This window comes from Lagopus muta, chromosome 1, assembly GCF_023343835.1.
Source record: "Lagopus muta isolate bLagMut1 chromosome 1, bLagMut1 primary, whole genome shotgun sequence".
NCBI lineage: Eukaryota > Metazoa > Chordata > Aves > Galliformes > Phasianidae > Lagopus > Lagopus muta.
The window spans coordinates 35,261,995-35,279,117 of NC_064433.1; the positions used below are offsets into that span (position 1 = coordinate 35,261,995).

Genomic DNA, 17,123 nt, shown 5'->3' on the forward strand with positions numbered 1-17,123 from the left:
TGGAGATTCCAAGATTGTTTAAAAGCAGCCTTTCTTTGAACATTAGAAAGAAAATGAATAAATGTAGCTATTTTAGGAAAAATGGGTTGGAACTTTCCCTCTCTCTATCCTTCTCACCCCATGTGGAGTGATTTTGGTTGTGTGGTATGTTTATTGCCTTCTTTTTCTTGTAATTTTTTTTTTTCCTCCCACAGAAATCTTTATCCCAAATTTGCATCACCTTGGGCATCATCACCTTGTCGACCTCAAGACATAGGTAAGAAAAAAATGGCTATTTAATTCAATATTAATGTATGAAAATGGTACTCATTTACAAGTCTTAATAGTTGCATCAATTCCGATTCTTTTTTAGACTTCCATGTTCCATCTGAGTACTTAACTAACATTCACATTAGGGATAAGGTGAGTATGTGTGTGTATTTTTCATTAGTTTATTACCAGTAATTTTCTAAATTTTTTTTCAAACAGATTTTTTTTTTTCAAATTCAACGCATTCAGTGGATGTTCTCAATCTTTTTAAGAGCAGTGATATGTTAACTGGCTGATCAGATATATCATGCACCCATTTCACCTTAGAAAAGAGTAGGAAAAACAAAAATGAGTACAGGCATAGCTAGCTAACAAAAACATTGTGTTTTTACTAGTATGCTCTTTATGCAAAGAGCATGTTTAGTATAATTCAGCATACTCTAATATTCAAATGCCATATTAAATTGTTTTTTTTTTTCTTGAGATTGGCTCAGAACTGTGAATCAAGATACTGTCATACTTATCTCTTGCTTCCCATGTATACACAAACAGGAATTCTTGTTAGGTATATTTTCTTTCAAGTACTGTAGTTTCTTAAGAGGGACTATTGAGAAATATGGCAAGAAACTGTGCTCGTGTTACTTAATAGGGTGTGAAATAAGCAAATACATTCAAGCGTTTAAAGAACTAAAAGGAGTAGATGAGGATACGCATAGATGGGGGATAAAATTCTATCTTGCTGATTCTTCTGTTTATTTTCCTTCTGGATCTTCCTGTTAGTTGAAAAGGTTAACAAAATGAAGAGAAATGATTGTTATAATAATTATTGCTCCTGTTAGATTATAATTTACAATACACGTAGGATGGAAGCACATTCTGCACGTATCCTTCTGTTGTTTAAGTGGGATGTTATGTCTTAAAGCATTTATATATTGTGATTTTTCATCCTCGTTTTCTTCCATCTTTTGCAGCTGGCTGCAATAAAACTCGGCCGATATGGAGAAGATCTCCTGTTTTATCTCTATTACATGAATGGAGGAGATGTATTACAGCTATTAGCGGCAGTAGAGCTGTACGTTCAAACTACTTCGTCAGTCTTACATGATTTAATCTTTTGCAGTAATGAAGTAATGCATGTAATATTAAAAAAGATAAAACAATGCTGGAGAGAGAAGCTTAGTCGATCTGAAGCTGGAAAACTTTTTCAGAATACCTCCTCCTATGTTGGTTCCGTTTTCCACTTTTTTCATTCGTATAGCAGAAATCAAATGCCAGTCTCATCAATTTTGCAGTCTTATAAAGCAGTGTCAAGCAAAAGTTTATGAATGCCATTAGTTATTAAACATTAGTCATAAAAAAGTTTGTTGTTTGAACTTACCAGGCTTCTTGAAGTTTTGTGTGTGATGAAATTAAGGTGTAATAATTATATGGAAGTAGTATGTGATAGCAACTGTAATGATGTCTCAGAAATATCATTTTGATTTTGAATCGTTGTATAATTTTTATTTAAAATCTTAAAATTGCAGTCTGTGATGTCAAACTGAAATAACTAATGCTAAGAATTGTTTTTCCTTCCTGTTGAAAACGAAAGATTTAACCGGGATTGGAGATACCACAAAGAAGAGCGAGTATGGATCACCAGGGCACCCGGAATGGAGCCAACAATGAAAACCAATACATACGAGAGGGGAACATATTACTTCTTTGACTGTCTTAACTGGAGGAAAGTAGCTAAGGTATATATTTTCCCTTGTGAGGATATGTTAAGCCTATCAGCCGTATGTTTTTAGAAGGACAAAACCCAAAGTCCATCCCAAAATCTCAGCTTTTAACCTCATATCATTCCAGTTCGTTATCTCAGTTTCTGATGTGCATGAGAACAGAGATTGCCTAAAAAAAAACACCAAACTGGTTTGTCTGTGGAAAAGGAGGAGCAGTTTCTCCATTTCCTGTTTTCTTTGGGAACGAAAAGGAACTTCTTGCTTTCATCACAAGTTTTATTAACATTGAAAGCTTTTCTTTCAAGTACAGTATTCTAGAATAAAAATAATTTGTCATTTTAAAAATTCTGCATGCAAATATTACTATTTTGCTTTAGAAAGTCAAGTAGGGAGTTACCACATCAATCTTTAGATTTAGAACAAGTGTTTAGGGTGGGAGGAGTTGGCTTGGGTTGGTTTCTTTTTGTTGTTTCTAGTTATTGTCTTATTGAGGATAATGTAGGAGTTCAGTGCTCTGTTGTTTGAATGTTCAAGTACTTCAAAATAGCTTGATTCTCTTAGGAAGGAGATATTTTCATGTTTGTTTTCTGTATTCTAGGCCAAGAGGCATTAAAAAAAAAACACAAAAAGAACAACGGTCTTCTCCCTTTCCACTTGTGATAATTTGTTCCCTTCTGTTGTGAATACTGTCAATATTCGTGACCCTTTATTTGCAATTTATGGAATTGTGCTTCTTTTTCTCCATCCTCTTTTCAAAATATTTTCAAAATAATTTCCAATATTTTAGTGTCTTTCAGCTTTGAAATCATTTTGTACAGTGTATTTTCCTTGATTATGATTTCTTCACCCCATGAAAGCAAATGCTTTCTAATGTATATAAGTGCAAAAAGATTTGAGTGATCAGCAGTGTTGTCATTCACTAACCTGAAAAAAGGGATATGTTCTTCTGGCGGTAGCCTGCCCTATAAGGGATTGCATTCAGCTCTGGTTTGAGCCGGAAAAGATGTATGAAAGCAGTATGCATGCAGCCATCACACCTAGCTCGAGTCTGAGTTGAATAATTTTTCAAAAAATCGCTGATCCCATTTAATTTTAGTTCGTAGAATCATTGAATGGCCTGGTTTGAAAAAGGACCTCAAAGATCACGGAGTTCCAACCCTCCTGCTCTGTGCAGGGTCACCAACCACCAGACCAGGCTGCCCAGCGCCACATCCAGCCTGGCTTTGAATGCCTCCAGGGATGGGGCATCCACAACCTCCTTGGGCAACCTGTTCCAGTGCGTCACCACCCTCTGGGTGAAAAATTTGCTCCTAATATCTAACCTAAACCTCCTCTATCTTAGTTTAAAACCATTCCCCTTGTCCTATCACTGTCCACATAAACAGGCATTTCCCCTCCAGTTTATACGCTCCCTTCAAGTACTGGAAGGCCACAATGAGGTCTCCCCGGAACCTTCTCTTCTCCAAGCTAAACAAACCCAGTTCCCTCAACCTTTCCTCATAGGAGAGGTCCTCTGATCATCTTAGTGGCCCTCCTCTGGACCTGCTCTAAGAGCTCCACATCCTTCCTGCACTGGGGGTCCAGGCCTGGATGCAGTACTGCAGATGGGGCCTCACAAGAGCTGAGTAGAGGGGGACAATCACCTCCCTGCTGGGCACTCCTCTTTTAATGCAGCCCAAAACACAGTTGGCCTTTCAGGCTGCAAGTGCACACTGCTGGCTCATGTCCAGCTTCTTGTCCAGCAGGACCCTCAAGTCCTTCTCTGCAAGGTTGCTCTAAAAGTTCTTCCCCCAGTCTGTATAAACACCTGGGATTGCCCTGGCCCAAGTACAACTGCTTGCACTTGGCCTTGTTAACCCTCATTAAGTTCACATGGGCCCACTTCTCCAGCCTATCCAGGTCCCTCTGGATGGCTTCCCTTCCCTCCAGCGTATCGACTGCACCACTCATCTTGGTGTCATTTGCAAACTTGCTGAAGGCACACTTGATGCCATCTTCTATGTCATTGATAAAGGTGTTGAAGAGCACTGGTCCTGAGACCGGTGTCCCTTGGGGACACTGCTTGTGATTGGCCTCTACCCTGACAGAACCATTGATTAGAAGTCTTTGGCTGTGACCAGCCAACCTGTTCTAGTTATGTGGAATTATATAGCAGTGGCATGATTTTCCTTCAAGTTTTAACCAGTGTGGCATATTCATTGATGATAAAGAAACTTAGAACGTGTACCGTACCTACAGAACGTCTGACCATACTCCTTTGTGTTTGTTTTATTTTCTGGTAATCACATGGCAGATCAGACTAAATCTTGAGATGTTGAACAAGATTCCTATATGTTGGAACTATGCACATTCTTCTGTTTAGATATTTCATTTAATTGGAAAACCAAAATTCTGAATTGCTTGCACAGAAGGCATTTCATTTCTGTGGTCAAGCTGCATCTACATACTTTTAAGATAACATAAGTATTCCATTGAATAGTTATGTGTTGGTTGATGTGTTTTCAAACATCAGCTCTAAATTAAAGGCATTAGAATTCAGTGTTCTAGTTCATCTGAAGATTAACTAGACGTGTTGGTTTTGTTTTTTTTTTTCTTTCTTATTGAATAAATTGGCTTTGTCTGTCCAGCCCTCTGAGAAATTTACATTTTAGTCATCTCCAATGACATGTGGCACTCATCAGTCCATTTGCACATTTGACTCATTGGTTTTACTGCTTTTCCAATGGTCATAACAAAGCTAAAGCTTCCTAATGGAAAATTTTAATAGCAGGCTGTGCTTGTGCAATTTATTATATATATATATAAAATGCATACATACAAGGTGATTCCAAGACCTTAAAGCAAAAACATCTCTCCCCTCAGAAGAGAACCTAAATAAAACCAAGAATTTTATTTCTGTTTAAATTATTGATTTGTTGTTTGAATATAGCTTGTTAGGTATCCCAAGGCACTGTTTAAGGTTATTTTATTACTTAAGATCTTCAGAGAGGGAGTAATTACTTTTTGAAAGGATAGATTTCTTCTTTGGAGTCAATTTATTATTTTCTATTTGTTAATGAGCAATAGAAGTCTAATGTAGGTATCCACATCAGTAGATTAGATTGAAATTTTACTATATTTGGAAATAAAAAGTTATTTTACTAGAAGGAAGTGATGGCCGTTGTGTAAGGATAGTGACATCCTTAGTGTCTCTCATTTTTCTACCTGTAGTGAATGTATCAAGCTACTACTTGATGCTTAAGCACTACTTTTGAAGACAGTATTTTCTTTACTGGGAGTTGTAAATACTGTCATGAAATTCAGTATCCAGTGCTTGAGTTGTTGGCCCTTTTGTTCTTCCTCTGTTAAAGAGTAGAGCTGGCTTTGTATAAGTGGTATTCATGGCTGTAGGGATGAAACAGAGATGCACAAAATGAGTTCTCCGAATGATTTTACCCAGGTTCTATACAGATTCTTTTGCATTTTGTATTTTTAACTTGGTTTTAGTTGGGTATGAAGGGCACCAGGCAAGTTAACTATTGATCACAGGAGTCTAGAGAAGGGTTTGAGGAAAAATTGGTATGGTGTTGCATGGAGAAGGAATCACTTGCTGGAAACTCTTCTGCGAGAGTTCCATCTGTGATCAGTAAATGAGAATTTCTATAAATATGTGAAGTGTGGTCTTGGCACTGTATGGTAATGGTGTTACCTCTGATAGTTTCTGGTGTAGACTTTTCCTATGAGGAGTAAAACAAAAATGGCAGTGTGTGATGACCTCTAAACTGAAGGAAAATACAGCCAAGAAACTTTTTCTATCAATCACAGAAGTATTAATCAGTGGTTCAGGAAATTAAAAATCTAACAATCTGGGGGAAAAAAGAGTTCTGATAAATAGCAGTCTCTTAGTGTAACAGCTGCATTACTAGTGAGTACTGGGAATACCATTCTTTAGAAGGCCACAATAGTAATTGTTGCTTAATGGCTTCATTAGTGCTCTTTTGAAGCAGTCAAACAAGAATTATTTCTGGTAAATTACTCTCTTATTTATATATGCAAATTAAATTATTTTTCAAGGTACTTTATAAACTTGTCAGTTGTTCTAGTGTATATGCTCAAATAGATGGCAGCACGTATTTTAATGTGTTGTGCCTTGAGGAAATTGCATTATGCAATTATCTGCTTGTGTATTTATTGTACCTGTAAATTAGTAACTCAGTTATTAAAAGTTATATTGAATTATAATTGATACAATAAAATGTAACTATTTACTTTGAATAACGTTAGAAAGTCTTACAGCTAAGTTTATAATAACAGAACAAGGATTAGTAGATTTTTTTGATAGTATCCTAGGGTTTTTTGTTTGTTTGTTTGTTTTTTACACATTTTGGTAAAGCAGACTACATACTTCAATGAAAACATATTTTTTCTTTCTTTTTGTAAATTAAAGAATAGGCTGTGTATTCTATTCCTAATACTCTATTTCCTAAAAGAAGGAAATTGGAAGAAAAAAAAAAAAGCTGAGTTTTTAAACAAAATAATAGAGAGCTCCTTATCTATTAAGGTTTTGTTAATTCCATACTGATAGGTGGCTTAAATATTGAGAGAATGTTAACAACAGTAAATTTCAAATTACCTTAAATGCCAAACAGAACACAGGAAAATGCTGACTACAAATATGTCTCCATATGTGGTTTTTCATCCTAGGGCATGTAGGAAGTACAATATGGTTAAAGGCACTTTGATTTTTCACTGAGGATTTGGCTTTATAGCGTGCTGCTGTAGAGGAGACGTGAAAGAGAGAGGAAGGGAAGTGGATGTGAGACCAAAAATGCCTTCTACAATTGCATGTTTACTGAAATCCTGATTTAAATTGTCTGAAGCAGACTGTCTGGAATTTCTCCTTTGAAAAGTAAGGAGAATTAATCCCATGTAAGGAGAGGAAAAAGTAACATAACCTGTGTACTTCGATTTTGTGTCTATAAAATGTGGAGTTCTTTCTGGAGAAAGGTTAAATTTCGAAGTGTTTCCTTGTTTGTAAGAGTTGCTGCCTGTATATTAAATGAGTTTCTAGTAATTATAAAAGTATTAATACTGATCTTAAAATGGTAGAATGTTCAATTTGTTCTTCTAACAGAGATGTGCCGTAGCATTTGGATTCAGGCCCTCCTTAAACTTGGGTCTTTGCACCCATCCTTGAGCCAGCATAAATACTGCTTTTTTGGTCCCACTTGAATTTTCTTTGCTGTCCTTTGATGGGACTACGCAGCCCAGAATAAGTTGTGCTCTGGGCAATTCTGATTCAGCTAACTTTGCTTTGGCTTAGTCTATTAATGCTATGGATCACCTGAAATGATTCTTCTTCTAGTATTTTTACGTATTATTGCTTGTGTGCAGGCTGATGTAAAAAGTTTTCAGAATGTCACAAGAAGGAACTGATTTAATTGCATAGAAAATTTATGTAGTGTTGCACGTGTGCCCTAAGTTTCCAGATACACTTAGTGCTCGTTTTCCTTGGTTATTAAGAGATATTTAATTTTTAATAATTATTCCATTTAAGAAGTAAAACAACATAACGAATGTTTGTCAATGGATAAGTGGCACTTTCACACTTTATTTGTATCTGTTTATATTCAAAAATATCAGTGATGCTGTTCACATCCTAAACTATAGTGGCCCTTGGAATAAAAAGGGAAGACTTAAAGTGTAAAAAACATGTAATACAAGTATTTTTCTACATACAATAAATAATTGCCTTTTAGTTTTCAACAAATTTTCGTCAGTGAGTTCTTTTTTGGTATTGTCAGATATAACTGAAGTATTCTTAAATACTGCTGGATATTGGGCTTCAGCATTGCTGACACTGTAAGTCAGAAAGGCTCTTGTAAGCCTTTTTATTTTAAAATCAGTAGCAGTCTGAAGCATCAACTCATGTGCTCCTAAAGCAACTTTGGTAGGAAATCGTTTTCCTCCTTCTAAATGAAGGGTTTCCAGTTTGTGGCCCACAAAGCAGTGCTCAAGGTGCCAAAACCTTCCTTCGGACAGGACCAGCAGTAGCACACAGCCACAGGAAGTTTGGAAACCCCATTTATGGGTGATGGATTCCATCGTAATGGTTTCAGTAGCTGTTTTCCATGTGTAATTTCAAGGGCATTTCAGAGCATGTGAAGGTTCAGGTAACTGATCTAAGCTTTTATTATTAACTCTTTTCTTCTGTTTACAATTCTGTTAAAAAGAAGCAGTTCCCCAACAGAATGATAGTAATGATTCCATGATTACGTGCAAAATGGAAACTTTGAAAGCCAGGAATGGGAGAGAAGTTTGAGAGGTATTTTTCCTATTAGAAAATGACTTCAGAATTATGAAGATCCAGCCTACCTAGACCAGCTATTGACACCAAAATACCTGTACACCTTGACCTTGCTGCTGACAAAAGGAGAGAGCAGGCATCCCTTCAGTACCAGCACGTATGTGTGGATCTGCACGAGAGGGGAACGCACACCAACTGGCACGCAGTGTTACTCAGGAGTGCCAAAAGCAATTCACTTGTATGTGTAACTTAAAGGCTACACACAGAGTGTAGTAGAAAAAATGAGAAAAGAAAAGAAACGCATCTTGGCTGAAGCAGAGCAGGAAAGCAAAAATGAGGCAAACATGCAACACTTCAGTGCAAATGGCTGTAACCTCACACACAGGCTTTGCGAGGATTTTCCAGGTTTAGGTACAGTATTCTCTGGGGAATAGAGACCTACTGAATTCCTAGCGTTTGTCCCTCATTTGTTTTGTTCTGAATGTTCTTTCCATACTAGTTAGACCTTGCTTTGCCTTAAAGGAGGGAGTTTGGGGAGTTGAGTTTTCCTAGATTTAATTTCTGATGTTGCGTTGATTTGTTCTTCTGTTTAGTTTGTCTACTCGTAAAAGCTGAAATGTTGCACTATTTAAGCACTTGAGGGAGTGCTTTAGGATAATCTATTCTGCACTCTTAGGGTTTTTATTGGTGTGTAAAAGGAGGGGGATTCAGTTTTCTCCATAGATACAGATGAAGGTCTGCTGAGGTTCCCTGTTCAGCTAGGCAAAAGAAATGACTGTGTATCCCTTGTGTTGAAAGGAAGTAGCCTTAAAAAACAGTTGTGCAGCTTCCACTTTCTGTACTTCTTGAATGAAGATAAAATGGGGGCGAGGTAAAGTTAAGCTGTGAAAAGGATCTGAAAAATGTCAGATTTAAGTAATTCCTTGTAACTGCATGGATGAGGGAAGGAGCACCAAATGTCAAAGTGTACTAATTGAGGGTTGTGTGCAAGGTCACGGAGGGAAAAGCTGCTTTTTCTGTGTAATAATCAGGATGCATTTAGATATCAGGGCTAGCTGCAATCTGATTTGTAGTAGTTGCTATAGTCAGATTAAAAATTCCTGCTGCATCATGGAGATATTTCACAAGTAGGCAAACCAAATCCCTCAGATGGAAGTCAGGTAGTTGTGCCAGTGAGACAGTGAAGCTGCTTGTTTATGCATCAGTTCCTTGTGTAGCATCTGAGTACATAGGCAAAGATTTTTATTCTGAATGGTTGTTTATAAAACACCAGGCAAATTTCTTGTGAAAGATGTTTTCAAAGAAGGATGTAATATGAAGGATCTCAGGACCTACACAAGGATTTGGGTAAATCTGAAGCTTAAATTGGAGTGTGAGACGTGATAGATTATTTTTCTTCAGTTCTGGCTTACCTAGGTTTCAGTAGAGTGTGTCTAGCAATTTTGTTGTGTTCCCCATTGTTGTGCTAAGGTGTAACCTAGCTAGTTTAACTTAAGACTGGGCCTGTGAGAATACCCCAAAATATCTCAAAACTTCAGATCATACAGAATAAGTCTCTGTACATCTGAATTGTTGAAAGGCAGGGACCTTTATTCATAATGCAATCATGGCATGAGCTGATTTGTGAGTGTGTGGTGTACATGTTGTATAATTGAGATCATAACAAGAGTTCTGAGAGTAAAGTACCATTTAAAAAAAAGTGGTGGGGAACCCACACGTTCCAGATGTAGTGGCTCAGGATACTGGCTTTTTTGTAATTAAAATACAGAACCCAAGATAGTGAAATTGCGTGGTTTTGCCTCAAGATAGACTAAGACTTGATCTCTTTTGTATTTGTGCTTTTCAAATATGGCATGTGGATAACACTTTTCAGCAGTTAAATGGCACATAGTTTTATTTGGCTTTGTCTTTTTTGTTTGTTTCTTTTTTGATTGTAGGAGTTCCATCTGGAATATGACAAATTAGAAGAAAGGCCTCATCTGCCATCAACCTTCAACTACAACCCTGCTCAGCAAGCCTTCTAAAGACTTCCCTTTTCTTGGGGTATGGCTGTCTCAGCACAATACTCAACATAACTGCAGAACTGATGTGGCTCAGGCATCCTGGTTTTAATTCCTTGAGGATCTGGCAATTGGCTCATGCGAAGGGTCACCATTTGAGGTCCTGCCTTACTAATTATGTGCTGCCCAACAACTAAATTTGTAATTGTTTTTCTTTAGTTTGAGCAGGGTCTGAATTTTTGTTTTTGTTTTATTTTTGCCAGCAGACAAGCTTGGGTCTGTAAAGACAAGCGAGTACACTGACAAAAGTTTACCACTTAGTTTTCCAAAATGTAAAAAGACAAAAAATAAGAAAAAAGACAAAAAATTAGACAACAAAATTTGCATTGTTCATTGTAGCACTATTGGTAATAAAAAATGTTTGTGCATTTTTATGTGAAGATCCTTCTCGTATTTCATTTGGAAAGATGAGCAAGGTTTGCTTCCTTCATTTTACTTCCCCTTCTGTTTTTGAAAGGCAGTTTTCGCCAAGCTTAATGCAAGAATATCTGACTGTTTAGAAGAAAGATATTGCCACAGTCTCTGGTTAGTTTCCAGAGTTGTGTATTACTGAGCTTCATCTTTCCAGAATGAGCAAAACACTGTCCAGTCTTTGTTACGATTTTGTAATAAATGTGTACATTTTTTTTAAATTTTTGGACATCACATGAATAAAGGTATGTATGTACGAATGTGTATATATTATATATATGACATCTATTTTGGAAAATGTTTGCCCTGCTGTACCTCATTTTTAGGAGGTGTGCATGGATGCAATATATGAAAACGGGACATTCTGGAACTGCTGGTCAGGGGACTACTTTGTCGCCCTGTGCACTAAAGGGCCAGATTTTCAGCAGCCAAGGACATCCATACCCAAGTGAATGTGATGGGACTTAAGTGAACTGAGACAATTCACTCTGGCTGTTTGAACAGCAGCGTTTCATAGGAAGAGAAAAAAAAGATCAATCTTGTATTTTCTGACCACATAAAGGCTTCTTCTCTTTGTAATAAAGTAGAAAAGCTCTCCTCACTGCAGTGTTGACTTTGATTTGAGATTGTGAAATTATTTCTTCAACAATGAATAATGGAAAAAAAATTGAAGTATTAAAACTATCAAGCTGTACAGTGGTTAAGGCACTTGAAGAGTCTTTTTGCTGCTGACAAGTAATTTTATAACAGAGATTTGCATTCTTTTCCACAGTAGGCCAAAATGTTTGGTCATCTTGCTTTGAAACCTTTTCTTTTTTGTTTCGTTTAAAGAGGAAAAAAAAAAAAAAAAAAGAAAAGCACATCCTTCTTACACTGGGGTTGGGTAACACTTCAATAGTTCACGTGATAAAAAGGTGCTTCATGAACTCGTCTCAGAAGGAAACCTTGTGATAAGCGTGGCTTCGAGTCGGTCGTAGCTTAGTCCCAAACTTGCCCACTTTAGGTAGGTATGCATTTCATTTGATGATCACTACTACTTGAACGTGCAGACTTGAACCAACATGAGTACGAACTGTTTGAAATACAACTGCTCTGTAGAGTGGAGGAAGAAAGACCTGAGCCATTGGAATAGTTTCCTTCGTCTCGATGCAACCAGAACTTCACACTGAGTTGCCTCTGGTAATAAAAAAGCATTTCAAAATACCTGAAATTATCAAAGCAGAAAAACAGTGTCCATTAATCCTTCTTATTTATGGTTTATTTTTATTTTTTAGGTTTTAACTTATTTTTTTATATAGTGCAAAATAACTCCTTGGCGTTTATTGAACTAAACTTGGAAATTGACCATTCATGATATTGTTGTTTTTTCTGTATCAGATATATAGTGGTTTTAGATTCTACACTTCTATGTGTAATTTAAGATGATAGACATAAAAAATATAAGCCTACTAATTAACATCTTTTTATTACTACAGCATATTTAAATGAGGGATGTTTATAATGTGAATGATGACGAACACAGCTGAAAAATATGGTGGCTTTTTCTTAGAGTGGACACAAATTGAAATGTTAAAGAGGAGAATTTTCCAAAAGGTTACTGCTGTGATAAATGTTAGTTTTTTCTTTCTTTTTTAACTACCGGTCTGTTGTGACCATCACATTTTTTGCAGGCTTCCCATCAGATCCTATGAGTTCATTTCTTATGCTGTTGGTTGGTTTTTGTTTTTCTCTACATTGCCAGTCTTGTGGAAATGAATGCCAGGCGCGGTAAGGGGAGCAAGATGAACTACACTAGAAGTAATATCTCACTATCTAAATACCTGTGGTAGTTCAAACACAACTGAAAATGTAGGTTTTCCAACAGGTTACTGTGATGATGCTGTCCCATTCAGCCGTGCCTCAGACATGCAGGGCGCGTGAGTCCAGCAAATTTCTCAGCTGCTGGTGAGGAACGGATGATTTGTTCTTCCCAGGGGGAATAACAAGCATCTTCTCCTTCATATTCCATGCAATTAAATATGTCTACACGGAAACTTAAAGTCTTTAATTTCACGTTGTGCCCTGGGTGGAAGCAGGAGAGACGGTTTTATACATAAAACAAGGAAGTGCATTGTAGCCCAATACCACATAGATTGATCAGAATGCTGCTGTTTTTTCTGAAAGGAAGAAAACCTGAAACCTCATTTATACTTGTAGCAAACTGGTTACTGAATTGGAGATCTTTAAAACCAACAGCGAAGCTCTGAGGCTTTTCTTGCATCTCTTTCATTATTGCTATAAATAAATGAGAAAGTATAGAATACTACTTAAAAAAAAATTACTTGTGGTGCTTTTCTCCCATAATTACAATGTTGTACAACATGCAAGGTAAGTTCTGAGAAATAAACCGGCATTCTTGGAAACAACCAGAACGGCTCCGATTTTTGGCCTGTGAAACCAGTTGCTCATCTCTCCTCAGTGTATGTTGCTTATAACTATTTATTGAATCATGAAATAGCTCCATTTTATTTGGAAATCCGCTCCCCTGGATTTCCAGGGCTGTGAAAGTGGCTTTCACCAACTGGATCCGCTGTAGTATTGCAGTGATCGCTGACTGCTGCTTTATTTTGCAGTTGTCACTCAGCCCGCCCTGCCTTATGGGGCCATCTGAGGTGCAGGGCGTCCCAGAGGAAGGAGGTAAGCACGGGCCACCTGCGTGTTTGAAAGTAACCAAAGAAGCACTCAGGGCTTAATCTCTGCTTTAGTATCTTGTGCCACATGTGCTTAAGTACCTTCAGGTGCTAGATTAGTCTAATTGAATCCACAAATAATCCAGGGAATCCTGTAGATGCTCACATGTCTTAAACTATTTTGCACGTGACTGTGGCTCCATTAATTAGTGTTAGCTGGAAGCGTGCTGGCATTCACTGCTGACCCCACCATTGCTTGTGTGTGTAGAACGCAGGTTTGTATCGTTCTGCTGTGAGCGATGTTTGAAATCCCCTGTGTCCCAAAACAGTATTGTTTGTACCTTTCCATTTTAGATTCCATGAAAAAAAGAATCTACTCAAAGTCAGATACAGCACTTGTGTATTGTAGTCAGACATGAAATTGTCTTGGGGAATGCTTGCAGTGTGATGGCAGGCTCTTTCCACAACCCATAAGAGACCAGAACCCATCTTTGGTCTGCCCTGAGCGGTGCTGGAAGGCAGGGCGGTCTGTGTGATACTCTGCTCAATCCTGTGTGCTGTAGAGGTGGCAGTAGCTCTTGGGGAAGGTATTTGGCTTCTGAATGGCAGTGCTTTAAAGATATTTATTGCCTAAAAGGAACACTGAAAAAAAAACATATATTTAAAGTGAATTCCCCATAATTTGATTGAAGGGCTGGATGTTGAGTGGAGCAAAGGAAGAGAACTTGGTTTCTCTCCACACTGCTAAGAGCTTCCAAGAGCACAGGTGGGATCTGAAGCGTCAGGCAGTCACACAGTGCTATAAGTTATGAACTATAACAGCTGCTTCTGGTAACACAAGATTTCTGAGTATGCTTACATTTCACGTTCCATGTTTCTCTAAGCTTAATGCTGCCTAAAAGTTACACCAGTAGAATCTCAATTTTGGTGAAGGATGCAGATCAGGCCGAGCAGCTAAGCTGGATTGACAGCTGATGTTTTTGTTTTCGTGTAGCTCCAAAATTAAAGTGCTGTAGCTGTTTTCATTTCTCCCCATCTCTTTTAGTAAGCGTGTGCTCTCATTTCTGCAAATCTGAGATCTTCTAGTATATTCAAAAGGCCAGAGGAAACGCAGCTAGGCAAGTAATTTTGAAACTGTGGTTTGAATTACCTCAGTAATTTACCACTTAAAACCAGTTCACTATTTCAGTTGAAAGTAATGTTAAAACACACTGAATGATGGTTTTGGACAATACTGATTCAAGACAGCGCAGAATTAGCAGCGTTAATCAGTATTCTTGCATCTTGCTTTCTGAGATGCTTTCTCTTGCAGTTCATGCTGCCATGTTAGTATTAACACAGCAGTACTGTATGTAGGTGTGTGTCACAGCTTCCTGCAGAAAGACTTCTCTCAGCAACCTCTGGTTTAACCAACGTGGCCCTGCACCGCAGTGCAGCACGGCACCAAACGGGCTGATTTTCACTATTGTCTGCACCATCCTACATTGCCTGTCAGACATTCCTGATCAGGAGCAAGGGGAAGTGTCCTGGAGCTGCTATTTCTCATGCAGACCTTGGAGAATTTTTTGGAACCCCCTCAGTTTTTCTCTAAAACTGTTTTTGGGCAGAGGATTTCTTTTGTTTTGCTGGTGTATTTTCACTGCCCCAGTTTGTGTTTCTAGCAGCCAGCTGTCACCTGCCCTTTGAAGCCCGGTTTACTTCCTGCTGGGTGTTACAGCACTGGTTTCAAAAAGGCTTTTTTTTTTATTGTATACGTGCATATATGTGTGTATATATATGGGTTATTCGAAAAGGCTGTTTGCTATTGCTGAGACTCTGCAAGAGCTCCCTCGTGGCCATCACAGGCTTTTGAAGGAAATGCATGAGGCCTCACAAGGCTCCAGTCCGTCCCTTCTCAATACATCACGGCTGTGGAGAGCCAGCCTGTCCTGTCACTTGTGCCATTCAGGCGGGCCGTCTGCTGCAAGGGAGGCCTGCAGAGCTCTGCCCAGTCCCAAACAGCACCTAGATGGCAGCATCCCTTCTGTACCACAGAACAGGTATGTGATCAGCAAGTGGGCACCACACAGCTGGCGGCAGGTGAAGCTCTCATGTAGGCTGCAGGGCAAGGAAGGGACCCCAGGGCCTGAGTAGGACAGTTGGGTTCCATTGCACAGGTGCTAGCCTCCTATGCTGACTTCCCAGGCCTAGGCTTCTCTGCCCCAGGCTGTGTTCGCAGTGGCAGCGTGCCTGGCTGTGGCCTCCTGCAGTGACAGCCAGGCCTTGGTACCCAGCTTCATTTTCCTGCAATCTGGGCATTAGCAGTCATTTCTCATCCGATTGACCTGAGCAGGCTTGTAGTACTGGCTCAGTACTAACAAAAATAATTGTGCAGAACTTCAAAAAAAACACGTGGTTTTCTGGTAAACATTAGCCTCCAATTCCAGGCAAAATACAGCCCCACCATCTGCTTGGGTTCCAGCACAGGGTTTGGTGAATGAAGGAAAGCCAGCTCTCAAAGTTGTGGTGTTGCCCACAGAGCTGTTTGCCTGTTTTTGGCTGATAGCACTTTATGTGCAGGGCCTGGGCGAGAACAAACCAACTCACAAAGCTGCCAGAGCCTGCATGTTATGGGGTGAGCCAGGTTGCCCAGCAAAAGGTGGGGGTAGTGGGGAACCATGGCTGGAGCCCTCCTTCAGGAGCATGGATTCTATAGCAGGTAATGTGTCTACCTGCTAAAAATGTCCCTCCTGTAATAGGAAGGCTGTATGCTGAAAGCTTGGTGTCGGCGCGCCGTTCCAGAGAAACCTGGAGCACTGGGAGCGGCTGCGGTGGGGCTGCCATCCCGAGGCCCAGCGGCAGCACGCAGTGCAGCTGGGGACAGCGCTGGCATCCATTTGCATTCATGTCACAGCGCCGTGCCTAATGGCCCTCCTGCCAACCGCAGCTCAATATTCCATTTGGAGAACTTACGGAACAACTTTATTTTTTAAAAGTTTGGCGTCGCCGCTCTGCAGTGGGAAAGTGAGAAACGTGGCCAGAAGAAAGCGTTATTTCCCATATTTATTTTTCCATTTTTCTGTACCTTCTCGTCTGCTGTATCATCAGCAGCAGTTGTCACACTTTGTTCTGTGATGAAGACTGCGGAATAAATTGTGAGAGCAGCTTATTGTACTTTGGCACTGCGGTAGCTGCCACAGCCGGTAATGCTGGGTAACGACCAAATTTATTTGCGAGAGGTGCATTTCCTTGCATCTGAACAGGGCACGTCTGAGGGCTACCTTTTAAAGACTGACACCTTCCTGCTCAAAGCAATCCCTGCCTCCCGGCCACCGTCTGGCCGGCCTGTGGTCTGCAGATAACAACCAGTCAGGCTGTTCTGGTGCTGCACTGGGGTCTCAGACACGGCCTTAGAGGAAAAGAAGGGCCTGCCCCGGTCCAGGCATCACACCTTGCACATTGCATGGCACTAAGCTGCAGCAGCCTCCCTGCAGCAAATCTCCCCAAGGCAGATAATCCCACGGCAAGCTGTCCCTTCCGGCCCTGGACCGACCTGAATTAGGTCAGCTGGGTTGATATATTCTCATTTTGTTTAATACATTTTTTTTTCCCCAATTGATACTAACGGGATTTATGTTGGTTGGTTTATTTTATTTTTATATACATATATCTTTATGTTTAATTTTTAATCTTTATTTTGCCATTCATTTAAAACCAATTTGATTTATTTTTCCTTTTTCTTCTCTTT

General features: G+C 39.2%; 1 protein-coding gene across 3 annotated transcripts in view; it reads left to right on the forward strand.

Annotated features, from left to right (window-relative positions):
- The window catches only part of CNOT2 (CCR4-NOT transcription complex subunit 2), a 93,870-nt gene extending 82,542 nt beyond the window's left edge, over positions 1–11,328 (forward strand). For all 3 annotated transcript variants that reach the window (XM_048941188.1, XM_048941196.1, XM_048941187.1), the window contains 5 exons: positions 195–256; positions 353–402; positions 1,221–1,321; positions 1,841–1,985; positions 10,194–11,328. In XM_048941188.1, coding sequence (XP_048797145.1) covers positions 195–256; positions 353–402; positions 1,221–1,321; positions 1,841–1,985; positions 10,194–10,280 — 445 coding nt within the window. In that variant the 3' untranslated portion in view covers positions 10,281–11,328. The remainder of the gene's footprint in view (positions 1–194; positions 257–352; positions 403–1,220; positions 1,322–1,840; positions 1,986–10,193) is intronic.
- The last annotated feature ends 5,795 nt before the right edge of the window (positions 11,329–17,123 follow it).